General features: G+C 35.5%; 1 protein-coding gene across 1 annotated transcript in view; it reads right to left on the bottom strand.

Moving 5' to 3' along the window:
• LOC109089494 (prosaposin-like) overlaps positions 1–14,304 on the bottom strand; it is a 141,915-nt gene that overhangs the window by 20,909 nt on the left and 106,702 nt on the right. The window contains exons 9-10 of the mRNA XM_042746020.1: positions 13,859–13,939; positions 13,553–13,736 (exon numbers count right to left, since the gene is read on the bottom strand). Of these exons, the coding sequence (XP_042601954.1) occupies positions 13,553–13,736; positions 13,859–13,939 (265 nt within the window). The remainder of the gene's footprint in view (positions 1–13,552; positions 13,737–13,858; positions 13,940–14,304) is intronic.

Genomic DNA, 14,304 nt, shown 5'->3' with positions numbered 1-14,304 from the left:
AAAACCAAAAAGGATTAAAAAAAAAAAAAATTAAACAAACAGCTTTGTCTTTTTTAAGGTAAAGAAACACCTTTCAATGTAGCAAGCAACTTATGTGGACTCATTAAATAGTTTAATGTTGAACAAAAATAATCAAATAAATGGCACAAACATGGCAGTACATATACAAAATTGACCTTTGTAGGGTATAGAGTGCAGAAATGGAATTATATGTTAGTTGCAGGGTTTTTTGTGAGCAGGAGGCTAAAGCTTGAGCTGTCTTAAGGAAAGTATGGAGTTTTGTCCTCTGTAGAGGACATAATGTTTAAACAATTTCTCTGAGATGTTACATGTCACAGTTTTAAGCCTGCATGTCCTGTACAGAGCACATTCAGGGCTTTTCAGACATACCAAATAATTGGATGTTTCACCATGACCACTCCCTCTCCTTGGTCTTTAAAAATGGCTGACATTAATTGAGTGTGACACCCTTATGGAAATATAATATTTAAATCTGACTAATTTTCAAATTGTCTGTGATAAATCAGCATATCAGGAAAATGTTATGGGGTTTCAAAATATGAGCTTCTGTTATGAAACAGGACATCGATTTTATACATGTGCACTGTAGAGGACACCAGGACTTAAAGCATGTTTATTACACATTTTGGGAGACACAACACTTATTAATTCCTCATTGTTATTAGGGTACAGTAGGTGGACATCCAAAACGTCGTTTCTACCGCCGCTCGTACCGCCGCCGTGGCGTCTGCAAAGTGCATTTGCAGCTTTTGACCGCTGAGTGGCGCTTTAATCACAAGTTTTCAAACAAGCGCATCAAAGCACATTTTTCGCAAATAGACGTCAGCTTTGCCTCACCGAAGTGTTATATATTGACAGCAGTCGGGGAAAATGAAAGAAAAAAATATTTAATATTCACAGATGAAAGTTTAGTCCTTATGAAGATATGTGCGTTTCTTAGAACGAATTCAAGCAGGATAAATGTCAAGCCTATGAGCCTGTGCTTATATTTTCTCTACACCATAATTTAAATTAGACACATTTAAATAGTGTGCAGTATTATTTATATAATATGAATTATGTGTTATATTATTAAAAAGAAAATGTGGTTTACTTTGCATCGGAGCATTAAAAGTGATAGCCTATTGTGAGCTAGGCTTGCCTGTTTTATAAATTATCTTCTTTATTTTAGTAAAACGTAAGGCACTGTATAATTTCGCTCCCATTATTTAGGCCTAATTAAAACAAGAAACGAATAAATTAAACCTGCACGATTTAACTAAATCATTGCAACTCTAAAGAATGGATGGATTAATACAACGTCATCACTTATCAACAAAGTGCACACGATGTAAAAAAAAAAAAGAGCTTCATTAATTGACAACTTCAGTGATTTTAAATGGAGTCTTCTTTGCTTGCTTTCATATAATTTAAGTAAAGTAAAAATGAGTAAATAAAATAAATAAATAAATTGCAGCCGCATTTAAATGCATAATATAAAATGTATAATATTCCGTAAAATATCAGTGCAAGATTTGCTCTGGATGATGCTGAGTGCACGTGCAGCATTTATTCTTTTTTGTCTACATATTTTATCTTCATTACAAATCTTGTTTGGTTTTATTTTGGATAATTACATGTAAAAAATTATTTACTTTGTAATGCATATGCAAAATGTGAATTATTATTTATATTCAAGTGTTTTGTGCAAAAATTATTAATGCGCATGCATGACAGGGGAGGCGCCCTCTCGATCACGTGATTTTTTCACTAATAATGAAATAACTGAAAATCTGGGTGTCTCACATACATGAGAAATATATCTACAGAAAGCTTGAAATGTCTTTTAAACGAATCAATTCAAAACGAAAGCATTATGTAATCTGTGAAGGTTGTATTTCTCTTTAAAGGCCCGTCCATGTGGAGAGAGTCAGCACTGTGAATTTCATCTTGCAGCCGACAAGAAATCATTTGTTTATTAATAAATAATTAAAATGTCTCATTTTTCATAATTATTAGGCTAATTCTGCCTGTGCTTTGTGACAAACTTAATGCATATTCTTGAGCGTGGAATATACTAAGGCTGGATTATAGTTGTAAATTTAATATAAACATGCGATTAGTTGAATAATGACAAATTAACGACTAGTAACTAGAAAAATCTTACGTGGGAAGCAGACCTATTAAATACCCTCTAGACATCTCTGTTAAAGTTTTTAAAGAATTTTATACGCGTTTGCATAAATTCCTCTTTCAGAACGGTCTGTAATGGAGAGATGCCTTAACACTGATTTTTCCTCTGAAACACAAAAAACGAAAGTTGAAATAAAATAAATATTTTATGTTTTGAGAATGATTGGGCTCAAGCCTCCCCCGCGCGTTTGAGAAACGCTGCCGAGCAGAGTATGAGCGGAGCGGTGTTATTCTGACTGGGGCGAGGAGCGGATTTTTTAAAAGTCGGAGCGTCGTGGTTTTCACTCGCTCCAGCACCTCTCCATCACGAATACAATTCATGCCAACAGCCCGTAATATAACTGCATATTTAGCAAGAATTCACATGATAAACATATTTAGCTATAGCTTGATACACATAATCCATCTGATACGAAGATTATAATGACGGCAATAGTCGAGCGGGATGTTACAGGCTAGTTCTCAAGGAATTTGTCTTCCTTTTACTGATTATTTTCGGGTTAAAGCATGATTTTAAACAGATACAGCACATTCACACGTAATCGCTGTCGCAATAATGCATTCAAACAAATGTAATCTTACAGTAGGCTACTTCATCTGTATCTGATTTTGAATGAGCAGAAATCTGTAACAAATGATCTGTAGATAAAATAACTGACGAAAATTTAAACTGTTATTTTCATTACAAAACAAAATTTGCACCAGCAGAAAGCAGCAATTATACCTTTTAATGCTGACAATTTTATTAGTTTGGCGTTTGGTAGGAAAAAAAGTTTGCACACAATAGCCTAATCCCCTTTGAAACTCTCCTGTAATTTAATTCATTTATTTATTTATTTTTATTTTATTTTTACAAGCTATTTCAACTTTAGCCACGGCGTGAAGGCGGAGCAGTGTTTCTGGTATCAATGAACCGCGGAGCTTAGTGATTATTAAATGCTCGGAGCGCGGAGGGAAATTGTTGCTGCTCCACTCTCACATACTCTGCTGCAGAGTGAGAGATGTTTCGCCCTATATGAACAAGGCCGTCCGGTGTAGACACGGTTAGACAGTGTCTGCTATATTTACAAATAATTGATATAAGAAATAAAAATAAATACATAACCTAAACCAGCGGCATAACAAAATGAAAATATAAACTAGAAAATTGATTTAGGCCTACACTTGGTCTGTCCTCCGTCCATGACACTGACTCACTGCGGAGTTGCCAGTTTTAATCTGAACAGCTCTAAACGCCGAGTGGATGGTTAGATGCATGATGGGCTAGTATTAAAAAATAATATATTGTTATATTAACACTTGTTGTGAACAATTTCTTTGTCATTTGAATATTGATTTTAAGTAGGGAAAAAAAAAAAAAAATCAATTTAAATTGTAAATTGGATTTTTTTGTGAAAAAAATCTGGGATTTTTTTTAGGCCATAGGCCTATCGCCCAGCCCTAATGCAACAGTTTTTTTTTTTTTTTTTTTTTTTAAGTTAAGCCAACTTCCTCTGAAATTAAGTTATAATAACTAATAAACTTTATCGCGCTATATAGTCAACATTTGAAGTGGATCAAACCTTTCTTTAAAGTTGTCCTAAAACCTGTTCTGCAAGTTTGAAACCCTCATAAGACTGTCCATATGAAAGAGCAAGAGATTCACACCTTTATCGTGACCCCCACAAGTTATACAGAACTACCCCCCCAACCCCCTCCAGCTGAACTGAACTCAGTCTGTTTTTTTGGCTGTGAGGAACGGTGTGTTGTTACTGGGTTGAAACATGCCTGCACTCACAGCAGCCTTAGTCTTTTTATTCATTATTTTCCCGCAGCCCATATTATTATTTTCACTAGACCAAAATAATAACAAATTATCAATTGATAAATTATCATTATTTTTGCCAAAATCATTGTTATTTGTGAACGTAGGCATCTGCGGAAGGCTTCAAGACCAAGCGGAATCCTCCGTCAGCTGCTCCCGCTTCACAGCGCGCGGGACTCGCGCAAACTGACCCAACATTTAGCAAGACAGGAAAACATTCAGTCTGCCTGAAGGAAGACGTATTTCATTGTAAGTTAATGCTGTTAAATAGAGAGTAAAAAAAAAAAAAAAAAGCTATTTGTAGGCTATTCTTAAAACTTGGAGCTCATCATATTGAAGTACAAATCCAAACACCAGACGCAACCTACACTCTCAGTGTACTTTCACTGAAAAGTATGCATTTTATTTATTTATTCACAGGCTATATGGTTGAAATAGTAATATTTCAGATGAAAACTTTAAGTGCCATTGTTTAAAAAAATGCATCATAGAAACGTTCATAGACGTTCAGTTGTCATGCTTTGAAATCTCATGCCATTTGTAATTTCACTGTATTTTCACCTCCTAAATTACTACCCCAATTCTACAAAGGTAAAATTTATTCAGACCGATGGCATTTTTTATGACATTATTTATTTTTATTTTTATTTTTAGAATAGGCTAATTGTAGCCTACATAAATGGATGAATCAAAACAAATATATCTTTTTTAACTGCAGGCAGATATATAGGCCTATATTATTGTACATTACAATATTTGGATCGTCCCTTATTTTATTTAAATAATAAATACTAATTTTCTTCAAGAATAAACATTATAAATAAATAATAAAAGAAAGAACCTCTATTAGCCCTTATTTGTAGGTTGTAGGAGATATGCGAGCGATTCATAGATTTAAAAAAGAAAAAAGTGGGGTGCTTGGTTTCAGAAAACGAATACACCTCGTAAAAAATGCTAAGATGAAAAAGTCATGCTAACTTATTAATTCATAGAAATAATTTAAGCAATTAAAACCTTTTTTATACTAGATTCAACTTGAATTTCAATACTATTAAACTGACTTTAAAATCTCAAGGAGTTTATAAGTTGAAACGGTAAAATGTCACAGTGCATGTTAAATAGCCTAAATGAACTTGTATCTTATATAGTATCCAAAGACTTGATTGCATGTTAGCATAAAACTAACAATATAATTGTTTTTTTTTTTTTTTTTTTTTTTAATGAACAATTGTGACAGCAACCTTTATATCAAACATTTTGAAATGGTCCACAGCTGAGCAACGCAAGAGGCGGATCTGAAGTTATATTTGTTTTGTTCACGAAGTGAATGTGATGCACAAAGTCATTTTTAGATGCAATGGAAAAAAAAAAGCTGGATAAAAACATACACAAAAACACGCTAAAAAATAAATTACATTTGTGAGAGTTGCATTGTATTACTTTCAGAAATAATAACGGCAGGCCTAATAATGCTATATGCTAATGTACCAACAGGACATTTTTAGTTCCCTTCACTTTACAACAAATCCTTTAAATGTAAAAAAAATATCAGAACAGAACAAGAATTACAAATATATAATTCTAATGGATAAATATAATTGCAGCAGGCTATATAATAATATAGGCTTATAAACAACAACAAAAATAATGATTAAAATAATTTAAAGCGATACATATGGTTGGCTTATCTCTCTCATTCGGGACAAATCCAAACATGTTGCCCATTTGAAGCTAAACTCTTATTTATTAGGTAAAATAGGCTTTGGATTTCACACGTGTTTCAGTATAGACGAAAAAAAAAAATCATAATTAGCAAAAATATGCCAAAGTGGCCCGCTGCTCGCGCCGCATGGCTCGGTGAATGACTGCTGTTTGACCGACCGCGTGAGGCACCAGCGCGATCAAAGTCACAATTCACAATTATTGGTCACACAGTAAAGGCATAATTCAAAAATGCAAAGTGTTAGCAGTTTTAAAAATCAAGAATTATAACAGAGTTAATAAGAATTATTTGTAAATGCTGGACCGTTCTCATTTCGCTCTGCAAATGGAACCTGAAGATTATTATTATTTTTTTTTTTTTAACCAAGACTGAACCGAAATGAAAAATTTTAATCCATATTTATATATATATATATATATATATATATATATATATATATATATATATATATATATATATATAGCCTAATGACTGTTTAAAAACAATAGCATGCATAAGAGCCTTTGTGTAACGGCCTTTCTTTAAAATTTTTGATGAGTAGACTGTAGCCTAAGACTATCCTATTTTTTTAATGGCTTTTAAGGATGTTATAATGTATATTATAATCTTATTGTTGTTTAACGTCTTCCTTTCATTTTACAATTAAATTCAGTTCGCAATCCGTCCCTTTGCGCCACCTGGTGGTAGTTTCACAAATGATTTTAACACGCGACTGATTTGCAGTTAACGCCGCGGCCCTGCGGTGGCAGTACGCGCGGCGGTATTACCCATTTTGGATGTCTACCTACTGTATGTCCCAAAATCCTTCAAACTGGCTGTTATTTAGCCTCTCATCAAAAAACCACAACTTGATCCCAAAGAACTAGTTAATTATAGACCGATTTCGAATATCCCTTTTCTTTCCAAGATACTAGAAAAGGTAGTATCCTCACAATTATATTCCTTCTTAGAGAAAAATGGCATCTGTGAGGATTTACAGTCAGGATTTAGACTGTATCATAGTACTGAGACTGCTCTCCTTAGAGTTACAAATGACCTGCTCTTATCATCTGATCGTGGTTGTATCTCTCTATTAGTGCTATTGGATCTTAGTGCTGCGTTCGACACTATTGACCACACCATTCTTTTGCATAGACTAGAACACTTTGTTGGCATTAATGGAAGTGCATTAGCATGGTTTTAAATCGTACTTATATGACCGCCATCAATTCGTAGCAGTGAATGAAGAGGTATCATATCGATCACAAGTGCAGTATGGAGTACCGCAAGGCTCAGTACTAGGGCCGTTACTCTTCACGCTTTACATGTTACCCTTGGGAGATATCATCAGGAAACACGGTGTTAGCTTTCACTGTTATGCTAATGATACTCAGCTCTATATTTCTTCGTGGCCCGTCGAAACATACCAATTTGAAAAACTAACGGAATGCATAGTCGATATAAAAAACTGGATGACAAGTAATTTCTTACTGCTAGAATTCTGAAAAAAAACAGAGGTGTTAATTATAGGGCCTAAAAGCTCTGCATGTAATGACCTAGAACGCTCTCTAAGCTTTGATGGCTGCTCTGTCAATTCTTCGTCATCAGTTAGGAACCTAGGTGTGCTATTTGATAGCAACCTTTCCTTAGAAAGCCACGTTTCTAGCATTTGTAAAACTGCATTTTTCCATCTCAAAAATATATCTAAATTACGGCCTATGCTCTCAATGTCAAATGCAGAAATGTTAATCCATGCGTTTATGACCTCAAGGTTAGACTATTGTAATGCTCTATTGGGTGGTTGTTCTGCACGCTTAGTAAACAAACTCCAGTTAGTCCAAAATGCAGCAGCCAGAGTTCTTACTAGAACCAGGAAGTATGATCATATTAGCCCGGTCCTGTCAACACTGCACTGGCTCCCTATCAAACATTGTATAGATTTTAAAATCTTGCTTATTACTTATAAAGCCCTGAATGGTTTAGCACCTCAGTATTTGAACGAGCTCTTGTTACATTATAGTCCTCCACGTCCGCTCCGTTCTCAAAACTCTGGCATTCTTGCAGTTTAAATCTAGATTAAAGACCCATCTCTTTAACCTGGCTTACACATAACATACTAATACACTTCTAATATGCAAATCCATTAAAGGATTTTTAGGCTGCATTAATTAGGTAAACCGGAACCGGGAACACTTCCCATAACACCCGATGTACTTGCTACATTGTTAGAAGAATGGCATCTACGCTCATATTAGTCTGTTTCTCTCCTTATTCCGAGGTCACCGTAGCCACCAGATCCAGTCTGCATCCAAGTCAGAGGGTCACTGCAGTCACCCGGATCCAGTATGTATCCAGACCAGATGGTGGATCAGAACCTAGAAAGGACCTCTACAGCCCTGAAAGACAGCGGAGACCAGGACTAGAGCCCCAGAGACAGATCCCCTTTAAAGACCTTGTCTCAGACGACCACCGGGACAAGACCACAGGAAACAGATGATTCTTCTGCACAATCTTACTTTGCTGCAGCCTGGAATTGAAACTGCTGGTTTCGTCCGGTCAGAGGAGAACTGCCCCCCCCAACTGAGCCTGGTTTTCTCCCAAGGTTTTTTCTCCATTCTGTCACCGATGGAATTTTGGTTCCTTGCCGCTGTCGTCTCTGGCTTGCTTACCTGGGGACACTTCATTTACAGCGATATCGTTGACTTGATTGCAAATTATTGCACAGATACTATTTAAACCAGCGGTTCTCAATTCCAGTCCTCGCGACCCACTGCTCTGCACATTTTTTATGTCTCTCTTTATTAACACACCTGATTCAGATAATCAGCTCGTTAGAAGTGAGCTCCGTGCATGAACTGTGTTCCCATTGACATGGTCCCTACACAGTGTTCATTGCTACCTGCCCCCTGAGCAGGGGTAATCTGTTGAAGTTTACTTCACTTCGGAATATTCATTCACGGATTTGCGCTGCGCAACGTCTTCACACACGGACAAGTGTGAAAACATATACCTCGGTAAATAAATACAATATAAATTCACGTCTCACACACTTTAATGCACTATGAATGGAACATATACGTTCGCTACGAACTGGAATCATGGCGGAATATCCTGCGATGCCCACTTCGCAGGGCACTTACGTTTGAATAGAACAAACGTCTGAAGTGATAAGAGAGACACACAAACATGTGCAGAGCAGTGGGTCGCGAGGACTGGAATTGAGAACCGCTGATTTAAACTGAACTGAGCTGCATGATGACATCACTGAATTCAGTGATGAACTGCCTTTAACTGTCATTTTGCATTATTGACACTGTTTTCCTAATTAATGTTGTTCAGTTGCTTTGACGCAATCTTTTTTGTTTAAAGCGCTATATAAATAAAGATGACTTGACTTGACAACAAATGAATAGAGATTTTTTTTTCTTATATCAATATTCCTATTAAATACTATTATGAAAATCTTGCTAATTATTACACTCATTATTTCACTTATTTGTTCATTCTATTTTGCACCAAAAACACATTAATATGCAAATTAGAAAAAAGTTTATAGATTTTTTAAAGGTTTATATGTTTTTTAAAAATATCTTTCATAACATAGTTAAGAATCTTTATACAGGGCTTGAACTGAGGGGGTATGCGGGGGATGGAATCCCACTGGTAGAAAAAAATGACAAAAAGCATCCCCTCAGTAAAACCACCACTCCCCAACCATACCCTTCAGATTAATAATGTGTATTAACTTTAAGATATATTTTTTTTAACTTAAGATATTTCACGAGTAATGGTGATTGGCCAAACAGAACCCAGTTCTGTAACTAGTTGTGCACAAGCATAAGCAAGTTTTCATCATTTTTCGCGCAAAATGGTTCTAGAACAACTTTTGAATTTCTTTAAAAAGAAGACAACAGAAAAGGTAGGATTTTTCCTTCATTAAAATTTAAAGATTCCCCTGACAATGTTATTGTGCTGTAAGTCTAACTGTGAGGGACTGAGAGACGATAGGAGAGCTGACATTATCGAGTCATCGACCTTGCAAAAACCAAACAAAAACCGTCTTGAATATCCAAAAACATTCACTGCGCAATGAAGCCTGTTAGAATACAGGTAAAATAACCTTATAATTCAAGCAATTAAAGAAACAATACCCATGTATGAGTTTTTATGTTTTTAAAATTCATTCCACAAGCAATGTACTTTTCTGAATATCAGTACATGCGTGAGCACAAATGTGCTATTAATTTTATACAACAGTGCATAGCAAAACAGTGTTTCGTTCTTTGATTTAATCAGTTTTTTAATTAATCGAGTGAGCCAGTGATTCAACTCTCCGTCCATTCAGATGGACACTTTCCCTGTGTCCCAATGTGGATTATCAACTAGGACTACCCACCTTATCTGCCTAAATAGTATTGAAAATGACTTATAGCACATAGAATTTAGGATGGAATAGTTTGCACATCGGGACGCAGCACACAGGCTTGTTTAATTTCTAATTGAATCAGCTGATTTGAACGAATTGTTTGATTTGACTGATTCAATAAATCATTTATCAAAACAGGGACTTGCTGCCACCTACTGGTGGTTTTATTGTCATCATTATTTATCCATGGCAGGCCTAAACCAGGCAAGGTTTCGGCACAAAAACACATTTAGTAAAATATTGTTCCATTATCAATATTGACCAAAATTTCACAATTTTAAGCTCAAGAAGGAAAAATTTGAAAAATTGTGTAATCATTACGTAAATTTAGCTACAGGACCACAACACTCCCACCCCCAAAGGATTTTTTTTTTTTTTTTTTTAACAGGACTTTTTAAAGTCCCAAAGTCCTCTAGGACAAGACATAATAAAATATCATTTTTCAAAAATCATATTTTTCAATTTTTTTTCTTATGCTCTAAACAATGTAATGACATGACAAAATACTCAAATCACAAAACAGTTTGAAGTCATGAGAAGTTAATGCTCAGTTAAAGGGGTCATATAATAAGATTAAAATTTTTCCTTTCTCTTTGGAGTGTTACAAGTTCTTGGTGCATAAAGAAGATCTGTAAAGTTGCAAAGACTAAAGTTTCAAATCCAAAGAGATATTCTTTATCAAAGTTGAGAGTCAACCACACCCCCCTAAAACGGCTCATTCTAACAACCCCCCTTGTTTACGTAATGATGTGGGAATATTTACATAACACCGCCCAAATGTTCACGCAAAGAAAGAAGGCGTAACTTTAATTCTCGCTGATACTGCCGCCATGTTGTGGAGATGCTGTGTATTTCGTTGTGAAATCGGAACTAATTTGTTTGGCCTTCCAAAAGAGGATGATATCCGCCTGGTCATGCCTAGAGCTGATCCGTGCTGGCTGCTGAGGAAAGGCATCAACTTGGCGTTGAGGATTACCAGATCGGCTTTCACCGTGGACGAAGCGGAGTCCCGTCCACCGCCACTCACTCAAGCCGGCCGTGTGTGACGCTGTGAAAGTGAAACTACTTAGTTTGGCCTTCCAAAAGAGGACAAAACTAGAAATAAGTGGTTAAACTGAATTTACAACACTATTCCACAATAGTTCAAACCAAATATTCAGATGTGTGCAACACATTTATGAAGGACTGTTTCCTGATGCTGTGAGAGAAGACTACAATGCCGGCTGTTCTAAATCACAGCCTGTAAGTATGTTTACATATTTAAATAATTTGCCACTCATGATTCAAACGCAGGTTTTAAGCAGTGTAGAGTTTGTTGTTCTCAGATCACAAATGCAGACATGGTTTTATGTTTATGCGGCGGGTTATGCAACCCAACGTGTAAAAAGACAGTATAAGTCATTATAATCTGTAATTATATCCCCACTGGATGCAAAAAATGCCTTGTTTGTAATGGGTTTTAATGTTTTTGTCATGGCACTCCGGGACACACGGCATCACAGTATGACCCTTAAACCACAAAAAACACATTTAATTACACAAATACACAAAATAATGTTTTTTTTTGGCAACATCATATGACCCTTTTAATGATCACTACTGTATTTGGGTGTTAAAAGAATCCACATACTATGTGCTGTGATTGGCCAATGTTGGGGTCTGTCCATTTACCTGCAGGCTACAATAACGAAGATATGAACATGCTTGATAACTCATATCATATCATATTTGAAGAAAAACATTAGTTCTCACATTAATTGATATAATGTTCTAGGTAATGTAGGTTTTTGAATATTCCTTTAATAATTCAAGTAGTCTTACATTCATGAAATAATGCTTTTTTGAATCATGTACCACAAGCATATCTTTATCCACAATGGACATTAAAGACCTTGAAAACATCATGATCATGCATTATAAATTATAAATCATGATGATGTATTCACCTTTCTTAATTTCTTAATTAAGGTGTTGTTCTTCCACAAGGTCATGAGTGAAAGACTTTGAACTCATGTTAGTTCCTGATAATTCATGAGATATTAATGCATGAAGTAATGCATAATTCACACACATTAATTTATGCATGAATTCATGGTAATTCATGTATCCTTACCATAAAGTGTTACCAGTGCATGTTTTTACAGTCCATGTGAGAGTGATTTGCCTACTTCAAAACAAATGTCCAGTAAGTACGCAAAAAAATTAAATATAAAATTACTGTAGGTGATGTCATATTTTGTAAACATCCAGATTTGTATTGATTGCCAAAGTTTTAAAGGGGTGTAATTATGATTTTTCACTTTTTTAACTTTAGTTAGTCTGTAATGTTGCTGTTTGAGCATAAAAAAAAGATCTGCAAAGTTACAAAGTTCAAAGTCCAATTCAAAAGGGGATATTTTATTTAACAGAAATCACTTTTCAGAAACTACAACGAACGACCCATTTGGACTACAATGCATATTTTCCGGGATTTGTGATATCATAAAGATTGACGAATGGGATGAGACCTGGTTGAGTTGCATTAGAGAAGGCCAACGAGTGTTATCACTATGTCGGAGACGTGCTAGCTTTCCCAAGACAGATGAGCTTAGAGTGGTTACGATCATCCGGGTTTATTTTTGATTTTGACGCAATATTTGCACTGAAGCTCACCGCAGGCAGCTATGTGCCCGACCAGGCACCGAGTGCTGTCAATCACAACACACACCGGCCCGGTTAACCAATCACAATACAGACTGGCGCAGCTAACCAATCACAGTGCATTTAGTATTTCAGAAGGCGGGTCTTCATTTGATGCAGGAACTATTCCAGCCGTTCATGCCAGACTGGGGAGAGAGGTGTTGTAATAATGTAAAATATGTGAAAAACATGTTTTTCGAACAACCTAGTAAGACAGCCTGTTCTAATACACCCCCAAAACAAAATCAAGACTTTGTAAAAGAGCATAATAGGACCCCTTTAAAGCTATTTTTTCTGTGATAAGACTGTGCTCACTAAACACCTCGATCTTATGAGAAAATGCAACTATTTTACAAGGTGGTGGTTTAGTATTCATTTGTATGCTGTGATTTATATGAAAACATTAAATTTTTAGGGGAAAAAAGCATGAACCTTCACCCTCTAAACCTAACTGTCAATGAAGTATAGGCAGAAAACATATAAATGTGTTTGCACAAATTCATATGAACTAGCAACTAATTCACCAACATGTAATTTTTTTTTACAAATTGCCTTTATAATTTAGATTTTTATGCATTTGGCAGATGCTTCTATCTAAAACGACTTGTATTGCATTCAAGGTACACATTTTTATTTCAGATTTCAGTTATTGCTTTTCGAATGACCTTGGGGTTGCTAACGACATGCTGTACTGTTTGAGATACAGGAAGGAAGATTGTTTTGCTCTTCTGTCATTCATGCTACTCACGTGACAGTGGAATCTCCGAGATGTGGCACAGGCGCAGCGCAGAGCATATGGCATTTGGAGAGAGGTGGGACAACAGCAGATCAACCAGCTGCTTTCCGAACATTTCTATGAAGTTTTTACATGTTTCCTTATATGATGAAGGAAAATAGTCACAAAATTCGTCCAGAAGGTTCACTATAGCCTCCTACAAGTCAGACAAGCAAAATGGAAAATAACCCAGGAACAGTTTATATTCAGGTATTTTGCTGATAATTAAATGATCACTTCTTAAAATGTGAACTAGATTTCTAACAGAAGAGTTCTTACTTTATTTATCTCATCAGGCAACATGCTTTGTAACATGTTTATGAGGAAAATGCATAAGTCACAGTTGGGATTGAGTTGAACCTAAGAAAAAGAGAAGTAGCAGAACTTGAGAGTCTTGGCAATCATATTCAATTTTGGGTTTATACACTAAATAAACATCAGAACAGAGCTCTAACTAATGTGTTTTTATGACTAGTAGCATGGTCTCAAACAATTAATCTTGTTTCCTAGTGAAATAGATTGAGTATTTACCAGTCCATTATTAAATAAATTAGTCAAATGACCAACCAGATGAGAGTTGCTATAGTAAATATTGTTTTATTTGAGTGTATAGTATGTATGCAGATAAACTTGGATAAACATATATTAGTTGTTAAAATGATTTTTTTTTTTTTTTTTTTGCAGTGATATTGAGGTATAATGACATGTGCTTGGGTTTGTTTTCA

This window comes from Cyprinus carpio, chromosome B19 (assembly GCF_018340385.1).
Source record: "Cyprinus carpio isolate SPL01 chromosome B19, ASM1834038v1, whole genome shotgun sequence".
In the NCBI taxonomy this organism is placed as follows: domain Eukaryota; kingdom Metazoa; phylum Chordata; class Actinopteri; order Cypriniformes; family Cyprinidae; genus Cyprinus; species Cyprinus carpio.
Note: the sequence above shows the minus strand (reverse complement) of the source record. Positions and strands in the feature narration are given on the sequence as shown.